The sequence below is a fragment of the Melopsittacus undulatus genome, chromosome 11 (genome assembly GCF_012275295.1).
Source record: "Melopsittacus undulatus isolate bMelUnd1 chromosome 11, bMelUnd1.mat.Z, whole genome shotgun sequence".
Lineage (NCBI taxonomy): Eukaryota > Metazoa > Chordata > Aves > Psittaciformes > Psittaculidae > Melopsittacus > Melopsittacus undulatus.
In genome coordinates, this window is record NC_047537.1 from 2,226,615 (window position 1) to 2,243,637 (window position 17,023).

Genomic DNA, 17,023 nt, shown 5'->3' on the forward strand with positions numbered 1-17,023 from the left:
GAGACAGAAACCACCTGCATCTCTGCAGAGCTCAAACACAGCCAGAGCCAGGACTAAGAGGCAACTTCCAAGTAGCTGCTTTTGGAGCTGCAGTTTGAGCTAAGTCAGGGACTGGATAAGCACAGCTCCAGTGTCCTCATGCTGGCTGAGGGGCTGCAGGGCACAGGGCCAAGAAGACCTGCAGGTTAGGCCAATTAAAACAGTGCTGAGGATGCCAAGCAGGAGGCTCCAGAAGTGTAAATGTTTTCTGAGCTTAGTGTCAGGTTTCTGCATTTCCCCCAGTGTCTTTCATCCCTCAGATGCAGTGAGGGGCTGACCACCGAGTCCTAGCATTACAGAAGGGTTTGGCCAACACATCCCTCATCAGGGAGATGTTTGTGCATCTGCTTGTACCAAGACAAGTGCGAAGGGCCACACACTGCCCTGGGGTCAGGGAGCAGCCAGGGTGGCTTTGCTGAGTGAGGAGGAGCTGATAACAGGACCCTTGCCAGCCAGGACCCCAGCACATCATACCTGAGCAGGATGGGCAGAGCAGACCCTGGGGAGCAGCCAAGCTCAGCATCAGGCAAGTCCATGCGGATGGGACAGATCTGTTTCCAAGCCTGGAAGTCAGTCTTCAGGTTGAGATGAGTAGGTCCATAGCCAGGCATGACCAGAGAGCAACATTCCTACCCTTGAACTCAGGAAAAGAGTAAGGGCCCAGACCTGAGCTTAAATGGAGCCTCTGCCTATGGGTGTGGGTAGAGACCTCAGGTGAGGCTGGTCAGGACCATTAACACCTCTTTACAGTTGGCCAATGTGAGAAGAGCCAGAGGTGAGAGATGCCTGACCAAGCCAATGCAGATGATTCTGTGGCCTGATGGGCAGAGTCTGAGCACATAAACAGGAGTTTCCCATTACTCCTTTCCTCACAGCCATGTGCAAATTGTCTGCAGCTCCTGCACTAAGGAGATCACCTGCAGATCCCATGTGCAGGGCACCAGCTCCAGGCTGGCTGCAGTAATCCCTACCCACCAGAAATGCCGGGGTCCAGAGCATCTGCAGGGCTGGAGCACAAACCTGCACATGACTGGAGAAGTTACAGAATCATGGAATAGTTTGGGTTGAAGGGACCTTAAAGGTCCTCCAGTCCCAACCCCTGCCACGGGCAGGGACCCCTTCCACTGGAGCAGCTGCTCCAAGCCCCTGTGTCCAACCTGGCCTTGAGCACTGCCAGGGATGGGGCAGCCACAGCTCCTCTGGGGAGCCTGCTTCCATCCCCACCATCCTCAGTCCCACCTGGCCCCACAGGCAGCCCTGCCAGAGCATGGAACTGGGAATACATCAATAAACCCCATGTGATGAACCATGGTCACATTTCCCTGCTGCCCTTCCAGGGACACCCAGAAACCCAGAGGGGCTATGATAGCTCCTTGCCCCCCTCCAGCTCACTGTGTGGGGACTGGGCTGCAGCATCTACAGAGAACTTGTTGGATGCTGGAAGGAGCTAATTGAAATGAGGGGATAAAACCGGACTTTGGGTTCATTGCCAGCATTCTCCTTGCCCATTGTCCTCCCCCTTCGGTTTCTGCTTTCCACTGAGCAGTTTTATGTTTCCAAGGATCATAAATTCTCATTTTTCCACTGGGCAGGAGGTGCTCTCCCGGCCTCCACCGCTTCCTGCGTTGCTTTTGTGTCCGTGTTGCCCAGTTACTGCAGCACAGACCCAGACTATGCCCGGCCACATTCACCCCGGCCATGTCCCCGGGAGCGTGTACCCCACCGGCATGCACTGGGAGTTCATAGGATGCAGACAGGCACATGCTTCCCAAGAGGAACAAAGGAAAGGCCATAACCCAGTGGTTTCCAGCTGGAGGCCACGAGGGAGCCACTGGAATGCCGCTGCCCGCAGGGCTGTTGTGGAAAGGTGGGATGTGATGCAGAAGGGGGATTGGAGGCTGGACCACAGCCTGTGGTCCAAAGGGTATGGGAACTGACAGCGCTGGTTTGTCAGCTCCGGGGTGCTGTGCTTGGCCAAGCTGCACTTGCTGGGAGCAGAACGTGGGAGTTTTCTGTAGCATCGGTTCCAAGCGGCAGCGTTCCAAGCATCCGTAATTCAAACAGCAGTCAAGATAACACCGTGTCCTCATGCCGTGTGGATCAGTTCGCTTTGAAATTAATTACATTCCTCAGCTTGAAGTACTTGGATTCATCCTGGCTTTAATTCCTAAAGCGGCGCTCACACGGTATCGGAGGTTGTGCATGGCAGCGGGAGGGAAGGATGCATCCCACAGGGCTGGGATACAGCCAAAGAGCAGGAGCAGGGGTGCTGGGTCCTGTTGGGGTGCCCGGAGCCGGTCTGTCGGGGACCTCCTCATTGCCATGCTCCCTGTGTCCGTCCAGTGGGAGAGGTTGGGAAGGGGCTGGGACTGCTTATTGTTGGGGGGTTGTTTATGGACACATCCATCCTGCAGCCTGCCAGGCCGGGACAGGGCAAGGGGAGGTTAGGGGCAGGACAGCAGGTTAAGGGCTGGCTGGAGGATTTACAGCTGCAGGGATGCTGTACATCCATTCCCAAGCTTGTGGCATCTTTGGGTGCACAAAGTACTTACCCAGCAGTGACTGGAGCACTGATGCACAGCAGCAGCCACCGTTTGAGCCACGGCAGGAGCGTGTTCTGGCTCTGCTGTTCTCCCAGGTCCAACCCTTCTGCTCTTTGTCAATGAGGGAGATGTGTTTTTTGGAAACAGAGGCTGCCTTTAAGACCTTCAAACTCTCTATTTTATGACAGTTTCCATTTGCATAATGAAAGCCCTGATACCTTCAGTAATTAATCACATTAAGAATTGCTTCCTTGAATAACTCTATTCATGCAAGTTGTTCTTAGTGCTAGAAACTGCATATGATTTCCAATGTGCATTAGCCCATCTCTTTCATCAGCAGATGGAAGCTGGTAACTGCATGTGTAATTTATATCTGCTTGGGTGGAATTATCAGATGAAATATGCATCACGCAGCACCATTAACATTTCTAGTCATAGAGTCTTTAGCTCCTGGGTAAGTTAAGATTACATGCCAACAGTGTGTGGGACCGTAGGAAAGGCAAGGACTTGAACACGGGGATTTAAAAGCAGAAATGAGAAGTATTCCAGGTCAGATAGAGAATTAATGACATTGCTGAATTAAATGAGATGCATTGCCCCCTTTCTGACCTGTGTTTTCCTATACAGTGTCCAATCTTGTCCCCATAGTAAAGAAAGCTGCCAGGCCTGATGCTGGATCACCGCTTGTGAGGGCAAATCCAGATCCTTTAACATCCAGAAAGCTTCCCCATAGGATAGCACAGGCAGCAGGAGAGTATGGACTGGCTCGCAGAAGGCAGCAGAGCAGATGCACGCTGCTGGGTGGGTTTGGGTTTGTTGGTAACCTTGACAAATCTGGGGGGGAAATCACATCAATTCAGTAGTAAGAGAACACAAATCAGTGCCTGGATGTTCTCTGTCAGTGCAGGTTAGCCAGGAGCTCAGGCTCAGCCGTGTGTTGGTTTATGCATCACCATTTGTATAGATGAAGCCTGCTACCTCGGAGTGCATTATTCCATGTGCTTTTTTGTCCTTCCATAAATCACATTTAATTAAAACACTGATTCCTGCTTGATAGGAAGCAATTAAATGTCTGTAGCTGTATCCCATCTGCCTCTTGTGTGTGGAGATGGGGAGAGAGCCCAGTCTGAGCTGGTGCAGCGTGGGCTCATGGGGCTTTCACCCAGCCCTGCTCTTGGGAGCACGGTGCTCTCCCAGCTGGTGTTACTGAGCAGCCAGTTGGGCCCAGGCCATCCTACAGCTCCTTTAGAAAGGATTTTAGGGCCCAATCAGTTTTACCTTCAGGCCAAGGTGGGACCCCAGCATGTGGGGAACAAGCATCGGCCGTTTGTAGATGCTCTGATGAGGATGCAGGAGCAAGGCACAAGCATCAGCAGCTATGAGGACCAGTGAACTCATGAGCCTCCTTCCTCAATGATGCTGTGGCACAGGGCCCAGTGCAGAGTGTGCCTTCATCCTTGGTGACATGGTTATGATTGATGATCTTAAAGACCTTTTCCAACCCAGCTGATGCTGTGATTTTGCTCCTGCTGGTTGTATGGCTCTGCTTGGAGCTGAAGCTCCATACCAATCCCAGAGTCAGGCTGGGGTGGTGCAGTGTGGTGTGGCAGCTGCCTGGAGTTCCCTGGCTCTACAGAGACTTGCCATGGCTCCTGGCAGCAGCCAGGGATGCTGCTGCTCCCGATTGTTCCTTTCTGTCCAAGAGAGAAGGAAAAAGCATCTCTGCAAAATCCAGACTTGGACTTTGCTTAAAGCCCTTTGAGTAAAGAGCCTTGTTTGAATGTAATTGCACCTCTGTTGCTACAAAGGGAAAATAAACTGGATTGCTCTCTCTTTCTTGGAAAGCTCAGCTAGTATTTTCCCAGCCATTTGTGCATAAAGAAAGATAAATAGCTCTTTAGTGGGCAGAACAATCCATCCCAGCTTTATTGACATGCATGCGAGCAGACAGGGAGGAACAGTTTGGTGCTGCTGAGTGCAGGGGAGGGGGAAGCTCCAGCCTGGTGGAGATGGGAGCACGCAGTTGGGGTTGCAGTTGGGTTGGGGTCCCCAGCACCACTTGGGTGCTGAGAGCAGCAGCCCCCCAGATGTGTGCATCTCCTGAGGGTCCCCCAGCCCACAGCAACCTGCAGGATGCTCCCCCCATCATCTCACTTCTCCCTATAGAGACGTGTATGGCAGACTTAGCCCTGGCTTCACACACAGCGGTGCTAGAGAGAGGTTTTCAAAGAGCTTGTCTCAGAGTAATAATTCATGGGGAGATCAAAAGGCTGCGGTTTAATCTGGGGTCTGTCTGATACCATAAACCTTGCAGAGTGCTAAGGATTCATTGAGCAGCATCAAAAGCCTGATAAACACAAAAGCCACCCGATTTTCTGCTGGGAGGCTGGTGTGGCTTACAATGGGTGCTGAGGAGCTGGAGAGATGCAGATCTTCTCTGTAGTGCTTGGGTGCTGACACGGAGCCACACACAAGGTCCTTCAGTTTCAGGCTCCTGAAAGAGATTCCTGGACTCCCTTAACATCCCCATTGCTACCTGCGGCTCTGCCACGATGTCCCCTTTGCTACATCCCGGCTCTGTTACAGCACCACTGGCAGTATTAGACAATTAAAATGGGATTTGTAACCTCTGCTTTTCCACTATGGGAACTGTACATTGAGTTAATCCAAAGGATATTGTCTCTAATAGATACATGGTGGCTGTTCCTGTAGCTGCACTGGCAGTAAGGGATGTGCTGGTTTAGATAAATCGAGGATCTGGCTCAGGAGTGCTGGATTTCTGATAGGGACCGGAAAATACAGGCATCAAAACGCTGTGTTTAGAAGCCAAATATAGTGCCTAAACTGGAGCCAGCAGGGATGAGTGCTGTGAGCACAGGTCTCCAGAGCAGAAGGGCTCTGCCGTGCTTGTGGCTGTCAGCAAAGCAGTGCTTAAAAGCCATAAGTTTAATTTTTAACACAAGCAGAGGTGAGTTCAGGCAGCAAACACCTGCAGGTGAGAGCTGGGTTGTTCTGAGCCCACTGAGGTTAATGTGATTATGGAAATGACTGAGGTGTAATTGCATTACTGCCACCCATCTGGCCCTCCTTGCAGTTCACCAGGGATTTCATATTCCCCATGCACTGCAGCACTGACATACAAGGGCGCTGGAGATGCCATAAATCACTGCGTGGTGTTTGCTGCAAGTGCAATCTCCTGTCACGCCTCTGAGGCAGAGCCCCACTGGACTAGGCATGGCCAATGCATCAGGAAAGTTCTTCCTGGACCCGAACTAGCAGTCTCTGGATGTAGTCCAGAGGGTTGAGCTATGCTTATCATCCCCCAGAGGATGCTCCTGACAAAGCCAGGATCCTGCCCAGCATCCAAGCTATGGCAGTGAGCCCTTCCCAACATGGATTTTCTTAGCAGGATAAAACAAATTCCCTTCCCTGGGATTAAACACAAATCCTAGTGATTTAATGTAAAACACTAACAGCACACACTGCCCTAGGTGCTCTCTTTTCTAACCTGGGTTTTTCCTCCCATCAGTATGAATTCAAAGCCAAGAACATCAAGAAGAAGAAAGTGAGCATCATTGTGTCCGTGGATGGGGTGAAGGTGATTCTGCGCAAGAAGCAGAAGGTGAGACTTCCCCAGCCCCACTGGGGCACCCGGGATGTTGGCTCTAACCATGTCTGGGTATCACCACTGTTCAGGATGATCACACTTTTAACCAAAACTGTCCTTCTCTTAAAACCCCTGAATTTTCTTAAATGCCCCAAATTTTCACAAGAAAACACTCCATTTCCCATCAAACTAATAACAAAACCTCACTGAATAAAGAGTAGGGAAATGACTCTGTGGGAAGAGGATATATTGTTGGTTTTCCCATCAAAACTGTCAAGCTTTCAGGAAATAGGTTCTTTCTCTTGTTAATACCAGTAGGCTTTTTCTGCACTGCCTGGGCTGAGCATCCCTCAGCTCCCCGCCCAGGCAGAGCTTCCTAAGCCCTGGCTCAGAGCCTTCTTCCCCAAAACGTGTTACTCTCCTGCATATTTGATGCTATAAATCAATCTTAGGGGCCATTTTCAGCCCTGAAGGCTGGGATCAGATAACCAGCTGTGATAAATGAGCAAAGAAATCTATTTCTATCCAAGATACCAATGAAACAGCCATTGCTCATGTAGCCAGACTGTAGCCTGGCTTCCAACTTGGAACAAAGGCACCATTCTCAGGGTTCCTGACCATCATTATTCTTACCTGACTCACCAACTTTGTTTCTGCACTCTGTTCACAGAGGAAGGAGTGGACCTGGGATGAGAGTAAGATGGTGGTGATGCACGATCCTGTGTACAGGTAGGTGCAGGGGTTTACACCAGTAGGTCCCATCAGCCCTGAACGATGTGCATCCATCCTCCCCCTTGCTGAGTTCCCTCCACCAAGGCTGTCTTTCCAAAGGACCATGAAACATTAACGAGGATGCAGAATTGCTGCTGATGGAGGATCCTTCTCATACATTTTTAAGGGTGAGGTGGGCTGATGTAGCTTTGAAGCTGGCTCTGCTTTGAACAGGGTTAGACTAGGTAACCCCCAGAGATGCCTTCAGCTCGCATTACTCTGACTCTGAAGACAGGCTTCCTGTGGTTTTCTTCAGAGCATGGCTCACTGTGGGCTTCTGAAGAAGAGTATAAGTGCTTCCAGTGAATTAACCCCTACAGGACATGGTAAGACAGCACTGACTTTCCACAGCACTTGCCATGGGATCTCCAAGTGTTCTGCAGACCACAAGCCCCATGCAGAGGCTTACACTGCCTGGAAACCTGATGCCTCAGGAGCCATGAGACAACCTCAGCAGTGGTGTGTAGCCCCTGGACACAGTTCTAAGCACAGGTTGCACCAGTGAACAGTTGTACCATGAGCACAAAGTCCACAGCCTCAAGGACCAGGGTCACAGACACTGGTTTTCTGTGTTAGAGCCCTTGGTGAGGGCATTATCTGTGCCTACCTCTCACTTCTGGCATCCCTTAAAGATGGTTAAGACATGGTATATATACAGCAATAATTGCTCCAACTGCAGGTTCAACACAAAAAATCCCAGTGACAGGAAAGAGTAAAACAAAACAACATTTCAGGAATCCCTTTGGTTTCTTCTCTATTCAGACCTGAACTCTCTTGTCACGTTTTCACCCAATTAAATCAAACATAGAAAGAGGTCTTTTAACATGGTTTTGCAGCACAGGCAGAAGGAGTCAGCCTGAACAGGAGAGCTTGCCAGTACTATAGGTTTTGGCTTTCCCACAGCATCTTTAGAAAAAGCCTTTTCTACTTCAGAAACCAGATTTTCCATCAAGGCAGAAACACTTTAAATCCATCACCTCCTGCTTGGTGATTGCATGAGGGGCTTTGCACCAGCACTGCATCGTTCCTCCAGGCCTGAGTGCTGAGCCAGCCCATGTGGGGACACTGGGGACCCTCTGAGGTTGTCTGGAGGCAGAGACTCCCCTGGGTGTTTAATTCCCTTTGTCTCTCTCCCATCCAGAATCTTCTACGTGTCTCACGACTCACAAGACCTGAAAATATTCAGTTACATCGCAAGGGACGGTGCTAACAACTCCTTCAGGTGCAACGTCTTCAAGTCAAAGAAGAAGGTAGGATGCTCCTGGGGGGCTATGGCCAGGTCATCCCTGGGGGGAGGTCTCCAAGGGAGCCAAAGTAACCACTGGATGCAGCTCCATGAGGGGAGACCAAGGCAGCACCAGTGCTGGATGTCCCCAGCACAACGTGCCTGGTGTCTGTCCCTGCTGCCTCTGGGCCCCATCCCGCAGGGAGATACCAGCCCCCATCTCCAGGAGCAGGGGATGCTCCATGGGGCTGAGCATCCATGGGCTTGCTCCACAGAGCCAGGCGATGCGCGTGGTGCGCACGGTGGGCCAGGCCTTCGAGGTGTGCCACAAGCTGAGCCTGCAGCACGCGCTGCAGAACGCCGATGGGCAGGCGGATGGTGCCAGTGACAAGTCAGCGGAGGAGCAGCCACTGGAAGGTGACGTGTGGGTCCTGTGGGGCAGGGGGCTTTGAGGGGGGGACACCTGCAGGTAGGCAGGTCCTTCATGGCCAGCCCTATGATGGCCAGACCTCTGGTTCCGTTCAGATGGGGGGTGTGGGGATTCTGCCCCGTCTGCCCTCTCGTCGTGGGCACCAGGAGCACAGAGGTTAAGCCCCATTGTCCAACACGCTGAGGGTCTCCAGGCACCAGCCCCTCATCTGTGTTGTTCCCTTTCTCCTACCTCTTTGCAGCATGGAGAGGGTTGGGGCATGTCCTGGCCGCTGTCCCTGGGCTGTCACCCTGGCTGCCGGCTCCGCTCCAGGCCCTGGGTTCTTGCACAGGGGGGGCTTGGGTTTATGTGTCTGTCCCGTTTGAAGTTCACCAGATAAAGGGCTCCAAGATCACGGATGAGGTTGGCATCGACTCTGATGGCATCTGTGTGTCCGAGAGGGGACCCGGTGAGCTGCCAGGGGCCAGGGTGGACCTCAGCCTGCTGAAACCTGGGCAAGCCACAAAGGATAAGAACTGCCAGGTAATGGGGACAGTCCCTGTGCTCTGCCTCTGCTGGGGTCCCTCTGCTCGGGGTCATTGTATCATAGCTTGATTTGGAGGACCTTTCATGGAGACCCCGTTGCAGACCCCCCCATTGCTCCTTGCTACTAAGCTCTGTCCCAGAGGTGGGACAGGGGGAGAGGCAAGAGGAACAGCACATGGTTGATCAGGCTTCAAACAGCCTGGGTGAGCACAGGCAGGGCAGAGCACAGAGAGGCTGTGCTGCAGTGATCACCCAGTGCCAGAGAGAGGCAAGGCAGGACCTTCCTCCTGCAGCAGCATCCACACAAGAGCCAGAAACTAAAAGGAGGTGTCTAGTGAGACAACCATTTCCCTGCCATTCAGGGTGCATTTCTGTGCCCCTGTTTGCTCATCTGACTGCTGACAGTGACACCCGGCTTCCCTCACCCCAAGGCTTAGGGAGCAGCATCCCTGAGGGTCCCAGCCTGCAGCAGACACCCAGGGTGCATTCAGCACGAGCAGTGGTTTCACCCTGATGAATAGCTGCTCTGCAGAGCTCCCCTGTGCACGCTTCCCAGCGGCCTGAATGGCATCGCTTCATCTCACACAATCGGATCACTTGCAGGGCCTGCCTGGAACCAGCTGCGATGAAACACACTCAATGGGATTCATTTCCGTGCCTGGAAAGGCAGAGCTTCCCTGCAGCTTCCTTCAGGGGCTGGAGCTGCCCAAGCAGGGAGAGCAGGGGGCAGGAAGGCAGCACCCACTAAACTGTCCCTAAACACCCACTGCCAGGGTGGAGGCTCCCTGCTGAGACCCCCAGTGCCATGCATGGGGCCACTGCAGGGTCCCCAGGGCATGGGAAGTGGCTCTAAGCTCACCCACCCTGTGCCATCCCAGCAGAACCAGGCTCTAAGCACCACAATGAGGCTCATGGCTGTCAGGAGCTGCTCTGGAAATGGTCAGTGGGAGCACTGCCTTTCTCATACCAGTATCTCCACTGCTGGGACCACTTTTAATACACTGATGACCCTGACACAACCATTGCTGCCACTGGCAAATGTGTTAGGCAATGGGATACGATCCAGCCTGGACATTCCCATCATGGGGAAAGTGATGGGGTATCTGTGTCACACCCTGCCACCTCCTCCCTGGGGTCCTGTTTGGAGGTGCAGTCAGACACAAGTGATTCAGCCCTGCAGCTCTCTGGGAGCAGACTCACTCCAAAACACATCCCCCATGGATCACACAGACATGCAGAGCCCAGCACACAGCCCAGGGCTGTCTCCTCAACAGACCCTTGCTGCCATGGGGACACACAATCCAACTCCCTGCCTGGTCTCTCCGCTCACCCTGCCTGTTCCTTTGTGCCCAGGATGCTGAGAACTGTTCGCTGCACCCGGCTGGCTCCCAGCCGCTGCTCAGCCCCAGCAGCCCCTGCTCCGCAGCCTCCATCACCCCTCTGGCCTCCCAGCACTGCCTCCAGCTGCTGCAGCAGCAGCTCCTCCAGCAGCAGCAGCAGACGCAGGTGGCTGTGGCCCAGGTACGTGTCGTGTCCTGCCCCCCCCGGGGCAGCACCAGCCCTTCCCCTCTCCCTGCTCCAGCCAGGCTGGGCTGATACAGGGGACACGATAGGAATGGTGCAGGGAGTTCAGACACGGAGCTGGCTGCATGCATAAGCCCAAGCTGTTGTAACAGGTTCACAAGGGGCCTGGCAGAGCCACCAGTTCCCATTTCATCCAAGTTTCAGAAGCCATCCCTACCAAGCTTCTTCCCGCACACCAGCATCAGAGCGGGCCCCCCCCCTCGACATTCCACATTACCGGGGATCAGCAGATCCCCTCCATCCCATTGCACCAGGCCCGGGATGCAGCCGCATCCCCGCGTGTGCCGCTGGACCGGCTCAGGGGGTCCCGGTGGGGTGCGCGGCGGGGCCGGCAGGGGGCGCTAGAGCGCCGCGGCTCCCTGTGCCTGCCCCGCATCGCCCAGTCCCTCATCATCCCGGTCCCCCATCATCCCGGTCCCCATCGCCCCGTCCCGCAGGTGCAGCTGCTGAAGGACCAACTGGCGGCTGAAACGGCGGCGCGGATCGAGGCGCAGGCCCGGGTGCGGCAGCTCCTGCTGACCAACCGGGACCTGCTGCAGCACGTCTCGCTGCTGGTGCGGCAGCTGACGGCGCTGGAGGCTCGGGATGAGCACCGGCAGCCGGGTGAGTGCACGGAAGACAGGGGTGGCACATCCACTGTGCCCAGCCTCACCCTGGGGGAAGGGGATTGGGTGCTGGGGTGCTCACGGCATCATCCCTCTGGACCATTTCTGCACTCCTTATGGTCCCAGGAAGCAGTTGGGATGCTCCCAGCAGGCTCTGGGGTCAATTTAGTGCATCACTGCACTACCTGCAGTCATAGTGAGCAATTTAGGCACTCTCTGGTGCCATCCCAATAAGCTCTGTGGGCCTTTGGAGCACCTCTGCACCCCTGGGATGTAAGTGGGATGCTCCCAGCACCAGTCCTTCAAAGCATCCCTGCAATGTTATGGTTCCAGGCAGCAGATGGGGTCCCCCCAGTACAAGCCCAGCAGGTTCTGGGGGGGCCTTTGGAGCATCTCTGCACCCTCATGGTCCAGGGTGTTACAGGTCCCCAGCTCTTCACACCCTCCTCTTGTCCCTCTCTCACCAGTTGACCGCTCCCTGCAAAACCTGTCCCTGGCTCAGTCCCTGTCCCTGAACCTGAAGAACCACTACAGCCTGGACATCCACCTCCCATCCACCTCCAGCCCTGCCAGCATCCTGGGCAGCCCCGTGGCGCCCGGCTCACTGCCAGCCCTGGGCTCTGGGGACTCCTACCTCAACCTCATCAGCCTGGAGAGGGGTGCCCACCGCTGCAGCAGCAAGGATGGGGACGAGTGCCTGGCGGTGCTGGAGGGACAGGATGGGCTCAGCCGGCGCGTGGAGGGCTCTGAGGTCAGCGACTTCACTCTGCTCAATGGGAGCATCCGGCAGAAGGGGGATGACACGGACAGAGGGGACGAGGACAGGTAGGATGTGCCACCAGCACCTCCCCAGCTGGAGCAGGAACACCCCTGCCCATCACCTCCTCTCTCTGCTTTCCTTCCCAGGCGGCCGCAGCCCATTCCCAAGCTGAACCCACCACCTCCCATCCTACGGAAGAGGTCAAGCAAGACCTCCCCGAGCCTGGAAGTGGAGGTGAAGCCTGAGAGCGCTGCCCACATGAGCCTGCCCAGCCCCAGCATCTCCAGCCTCACCAGCATCGCTGCCAGCTCCCTCACCCTCTTGGACCCTGAGGCAAGGACTCCTGCACGGAGCGGTGCCTCCAGCATGGAGCCCATCCCAGCTGGGACCTGCCAGCGTGCTCTGGCCAAGGACAGGACTGGGGAGAGCGGGCAGATGTCCCCTCTGACCAGCATCCATGACCCTGCAGCCACTGAGGCCTTGGCCAAGGACTTGGCTGCCCTGGCCAGCCCCATGGACAGCATGCTGCCCTTCTCCCCTGCGGATGACACGTGCTTGCACATCAGCTTCTCTGAGGATGAGCTGCTTGAACCAGAGCCGCACGCTGCCCTGGGGCCCACCAGGGTCCCCTCTTAGTGGGACTGCAGTAGATGGCAGCTGGCTCCCAGCAGCTCCATCCACACTGCTCCACCAGCCCACACTGGGCTTGGGGGGCCTGGTGCCCTGGCTGGGAAGCAGGTCCCTTTGCTGTTCCCATCCCATGTATGGGGCTGCCACACAGGATGCGACCTGGCCGGCTCATGCCCTGGGTCTGCACCAGCTGACACTGCCTTCCTGCTGCCCCATCCTGTCCTGTCACTGCTGTCACAGCAGGGTGCTGCCCGGGGTCCCTGCTCCAGGCACACAATTCCTGTTCATCACCGCATCCCTTCTGTTGGCCAGGTGGCTGCAGGCAGCCCCGCACCAGCCCCTGGCAGGATGTGTGCCATCACCTGCCTGGCACCTCCAGAGGGCCAGGAGCAGGCAGACAGCACTGCTGGAAGCCAGGGATGGTGCTGGTTTGACTCACCCTTGGGAGCTTCCCACCCAGCCAGCTTTCCCATGGGATGCTCCACAGCAGAAACATCCCTGGGGCTGAACAATGGGAGCAGCCAGGGAGGGACATGGCACAGTGCAGGGCTGTGAACACCCGGACAGGAGGCTGCTGTCATAACCCCATTCATCAGTTGTCACCTGCGAGTGGGACCATGCAGCGCAGGCACAGTGCTGCTCCTGCACCCACCCCAAGGCGGGTGCCAGGCTGCCATAGGATGGCCCATGCTGTGCCCAGCCCAGCTTTTGGGGACAGCAGCCCCAATGCTGTGTCCCCACAGGGCAAAGCCACCACTGCCTCCCTCCATAGGTGCCTTTTCCCATGGCCCAGCACTGGGGCCACCCCCAGAGGCCAATGATCGGGTGCAGGGCTGGCCACTGGAGCCCTGGGTTATAGTGGGTGACCCCCCCAGAGGGAGGGTGCAGCCGGTGCCTTGGGGTCAAGGGGGAGAGCCCTGCTGTGCCCCTCGGGGTGCCGGTGTCTGCTCCATCGCGCTGGTTTCAGGGTGCTGTGGTGTGGTTGGGGTTTGGTTGCGGATGTGCAAGTGTCCTGGGGGGAGTTAAGGTGTGAAAGAGAAGCCCAGCTCTGGGTGAAGGGCACCAAATGGCCCCTTGACCCTGGGCAGGTTTTGGGGAGGGACCCGAGTTGATGCTCATCCACCTCGGTTGTTTGCAAGAGGGTGTTGGGAAAGTGTTGGAGGGTCGAGATGGGAACGTGCCAAGCAGGAATGGAGCCGGGAGCAGCCACACTGCCTGATGCAGGCACGGTGCTGCTCCCATGGTGGGGAAGATGGGACATGCACCCCAGAGCCAGCCATGGCCAGGAGGGTTAGGGTTAGGGCAGCATCCCCACTGGGGCTTGTAAAGCTGGGGCTGGGCTGTCCCATAGTGTGGTAGAGACATCCTAGGAATGAAGTCACTGCAGCTGGTAACTGACTTTGGAAGGTATAAAATAAAGGTGTCCAATTTGCAGAGCGAGTGCTGTGGTCTCTGCCGCACAGGGAGCCCCAAGCTGTGCCCATGCCCTTGGATGTGGATTGGGACCCTCCAGGTGTTCCCAAAGAGTGAGCCCTGCTGTGACTGGAGGCTGCCCCAAGCCTGTCCCCTGCACCCTCCCATCCACAGCCCCAATTCAAACACAGCTCCCAGCAACCCCATAGCAGGTCCTGTGTCCCCACACAAGCTGCCACACATCCAACAGGTTCCTCCATCAGGGATGGGGCCCATTTCCAATGCAAACCCCAAGCCCAGCAGCACTCAAACCTTGCTGCATGGCACCAATACAACAGGGAACACAACAGGGAGGAGGCAGATCACAGGCAGGCAGCAAAGCCCCTGCAAGGTGAGGAAGGGAACCCATGGGTGACGCAGCACAGAGGATAGATGGGGACCCCATGAGCCTCCTGCCATGCAGAAGGGGGGACCCGGCCCAACCCTGGCTGTTGGATGGACCGACAGCCTCTGTGGTGGTCCTGAGCCACCCTCCATGGCATGGATGCAGCCTCCAGCACGATGGAGCCAGGAGCAGGGAGCCCTTTCCCTAGGCCCACTGCAGACATCTGCCTGGGGGGGCTGCCTGCATGGGGAGGGGGCACTTCCAGCCCAGCATCTTATTATGCTTCCTTCATGGGAAGAAACTTTTTCCTCTGCTGTCTGGTAAGCTGGTAGCAATCATCAGGCAGGCAGGTGGTAAAGATTCACATCCATCAAACAATGCCATTTAGTTTGTAACCTGTGACTAAATCTGGTGTTAGCTTTAATTTCAGAGTCTGCTTTAGGGCTCGCTTGTTAATCTCTATGCAAAGCAGATGAAATGAATATGCAGCATTTGGGATGTAATTGTACGGCTTCAATTCAGCACTATAATTTTCCAAACAGGATCTTGCAATCAAGCTTCTATTCATTAGTGTATAAACAATTTAGTTTCTCAGCTCTCCAGTATGCCAATCATCTCAATGGAGTGAGCATCTCCGACAAACAGAGGAGGAAAGTTTCCTTTGTGTAACAGAGGTAAAAGTTGCTCCGTACTTCGGACAATTCCTGCCTGGCACATCCATGGGCAGTTCCCATGGAGCAGCCCATTCCCAGTGCCCCACAACACTGACCCACTGCAAACAGCATCCAGGGGGACAATGCCCTGCTAACCTCCCAACCAATACACACCAGGCCCCCAAACAGCTCTCCATGTGAGACCCCAGCAGATGACCCTGGACCACGCAGGATCAGGCCGCCTGGAAGGATGCAACCATGCAGCACCTCAGCATCTCCCACTGATCCTCAGGGTTCCCAAAGCAGCCCACGGCTTTGGGAAGGGAACGGCCACCCCAGCCAAAGCCCCTTCACATCCTCATCTCCCCTACATCACACACCAGCTCAGCCTTCCCTGCTGGAGCACAGCACCACTGGACACCCCCATCCAAGGACACCTCACATCCAGGGACTAACAGCAGCTCCCCCATAGAGCAGTGGCACAGTGATGGCTGTGAGGCGGTCCCATGGTCTCACCCCCTCACATCTGGGTGCTTCCCTCAGCAGGCACCCACGGATGCTGCCCACCCGCATCCATCACCATCCGCATCCCCATCCCTCCGCTCCCATCCCACGGAGGGACCGAGTGCCTCGACAAAGGGAAGCGCTGCCTCCAAATGAATATCGACAGTGTTAATTACAGGCCGCCATGCAGACAGCTTATTAGCTCCTCACAGAAAGACAGTATTGAACCCGCAGCCCATGGTATTCACGAGCACAGCAAGACGCTCCCCAGACAGCACAGCGACCCAGGCAGGCAGCAACCTCCAGCAAAACTAATTACTTCCTGATTGTCTACGGCCACCCACTGGGTATAATGGTATAGACTAAATTTGGCATATACATAACTGAGCACTCGGCACCAATTTGGCGCGCGATAATCATCCTCTGTGTTGCATAATTAAAATCTGATCACTTGGAGTAATTATTTCATATTCTCACTATTGGGTGAGGATTGCATAATGTGGGTGGTGGGAGCCTGGGAAGGAAACTGGTCATTCTTATAGGTGTTGGATCCCTGGCAATGGTGCTACAGCTCCGGACATGGTAAGAGACCTGCTCAGTGCTGGCTGCTTCCAATGGGTGCCAACAAGGCTGTTGGTCAGCACTGGAGGAGATGGAGTCACCTTATTCTGCCCCTCTGTGGCAATGAGCACGGTCCCTACAAACCCTCACTGCTAGGGAAGGGCTCTACCCGCTCAGGACAGGCTGTCCCCATGTCCCCAAGCAAACACCCTTCGCATTGACCTTTCCAGGCAGGCTGCTGCCACCCGGCCGGGATGCTCAGCACCGCCCGGGATGCTCAGCACCGCCCGACCCCATTGTGCTCCTGCGTCTGCTAAAGGCATTTGGAAAGACACGGCAATAAGAAATAAAGCCCCAAGTGGAACGTGTGTGTCTGAGCCATTCACTTCCTCTGGCGGCTCCCCGAGGACCCGGCGAGGAGCAGAAAGAATACATGGATATTGCACGCGCCCTGGCACCTTGTCCCCGGGCCAGCCCCTCCGCTGGCCGCTGCCACGGGCTCATAAATCACAGCGGGCGACAGCGTTTCACAGCTCGCTTCCCAGCCAGGATATGGCCATTCCTGCTGATTACACGGCCGGCGCGCGGGGGAAGCTGCATCTCCCACTTCCAGGAAGGGAGGATCCGCAAGGAAAACGCATTGATAAAAAGAAGAACGAAATCAGCTTTGTTCACGTTGCGAATCTCCCATTGTTCCTGCTGCGGCCGTCAGCCCTCGCTGGAGAAAGTATTTCCTCAGCGATAAATCTCCTGGGCTCCTCGCCTTGGCACCAGACCCTCCTCGGCTT

General features: G+C 55.4%; 1 protein-coding gene across 1 annotated transcript in view; it reads left to right on the top strand.

The window, feature by feature from the left end:
* The window catches only part of LOC101868313 (carboxyl-terminal PDZ ligand of neuronal nitric oxide synthase protein-like), a 31,928-nt gene extending 17,769 nt beyond the window's left edge, over nucleotides 1-14,159 (top strand). Inside the window, exons 3-11 of the mRNA XM_034067320.1 lie at nucleotides 6,112-6,204; nucleotides 6,860-6,918; nucleotides 8,102-8,210; nucleotides 8,461-8,602; nucleotides 8,983-9,137; nucleotides 10,494-10,661; nucleotides 11,162-11,327; nucleotides 11,797-12,154; nucleotides 12,236-14,159. Coding sequence (XP_033923211.1) covers nucleotides 6,112-6,204; nucleotides 6,860-6,918; nucleotides 8,102-8,210; nucleotides 8,461-8,602; nucleotides 8,983-9,137; nucleotides 10,494-10,661; nucleotides 11,162-11,327; nucleotides 11,797-12,154; nucleotides 12,236-12,725 — 1,740 coding nt within the window. The 3' untranslated portion in view covers nucleotides 12,726-14,159. The remainder of the gene's footprint in view (nucleotides 1-6,111; nucleotides 6,205-6,859; nucleotides 6,919-8,101; nucleotides 8,211-8,460; nucleotides 8,603-8,982; nucleotides 9,138-10,493; nucleotides 10,662-11,161; nucleotides 11,328-11,796; nucleotides 12,155-12,235) is intronic.
* Nucleotides 14,160-17,023: the final 2,864 nt, after the last annotated feature.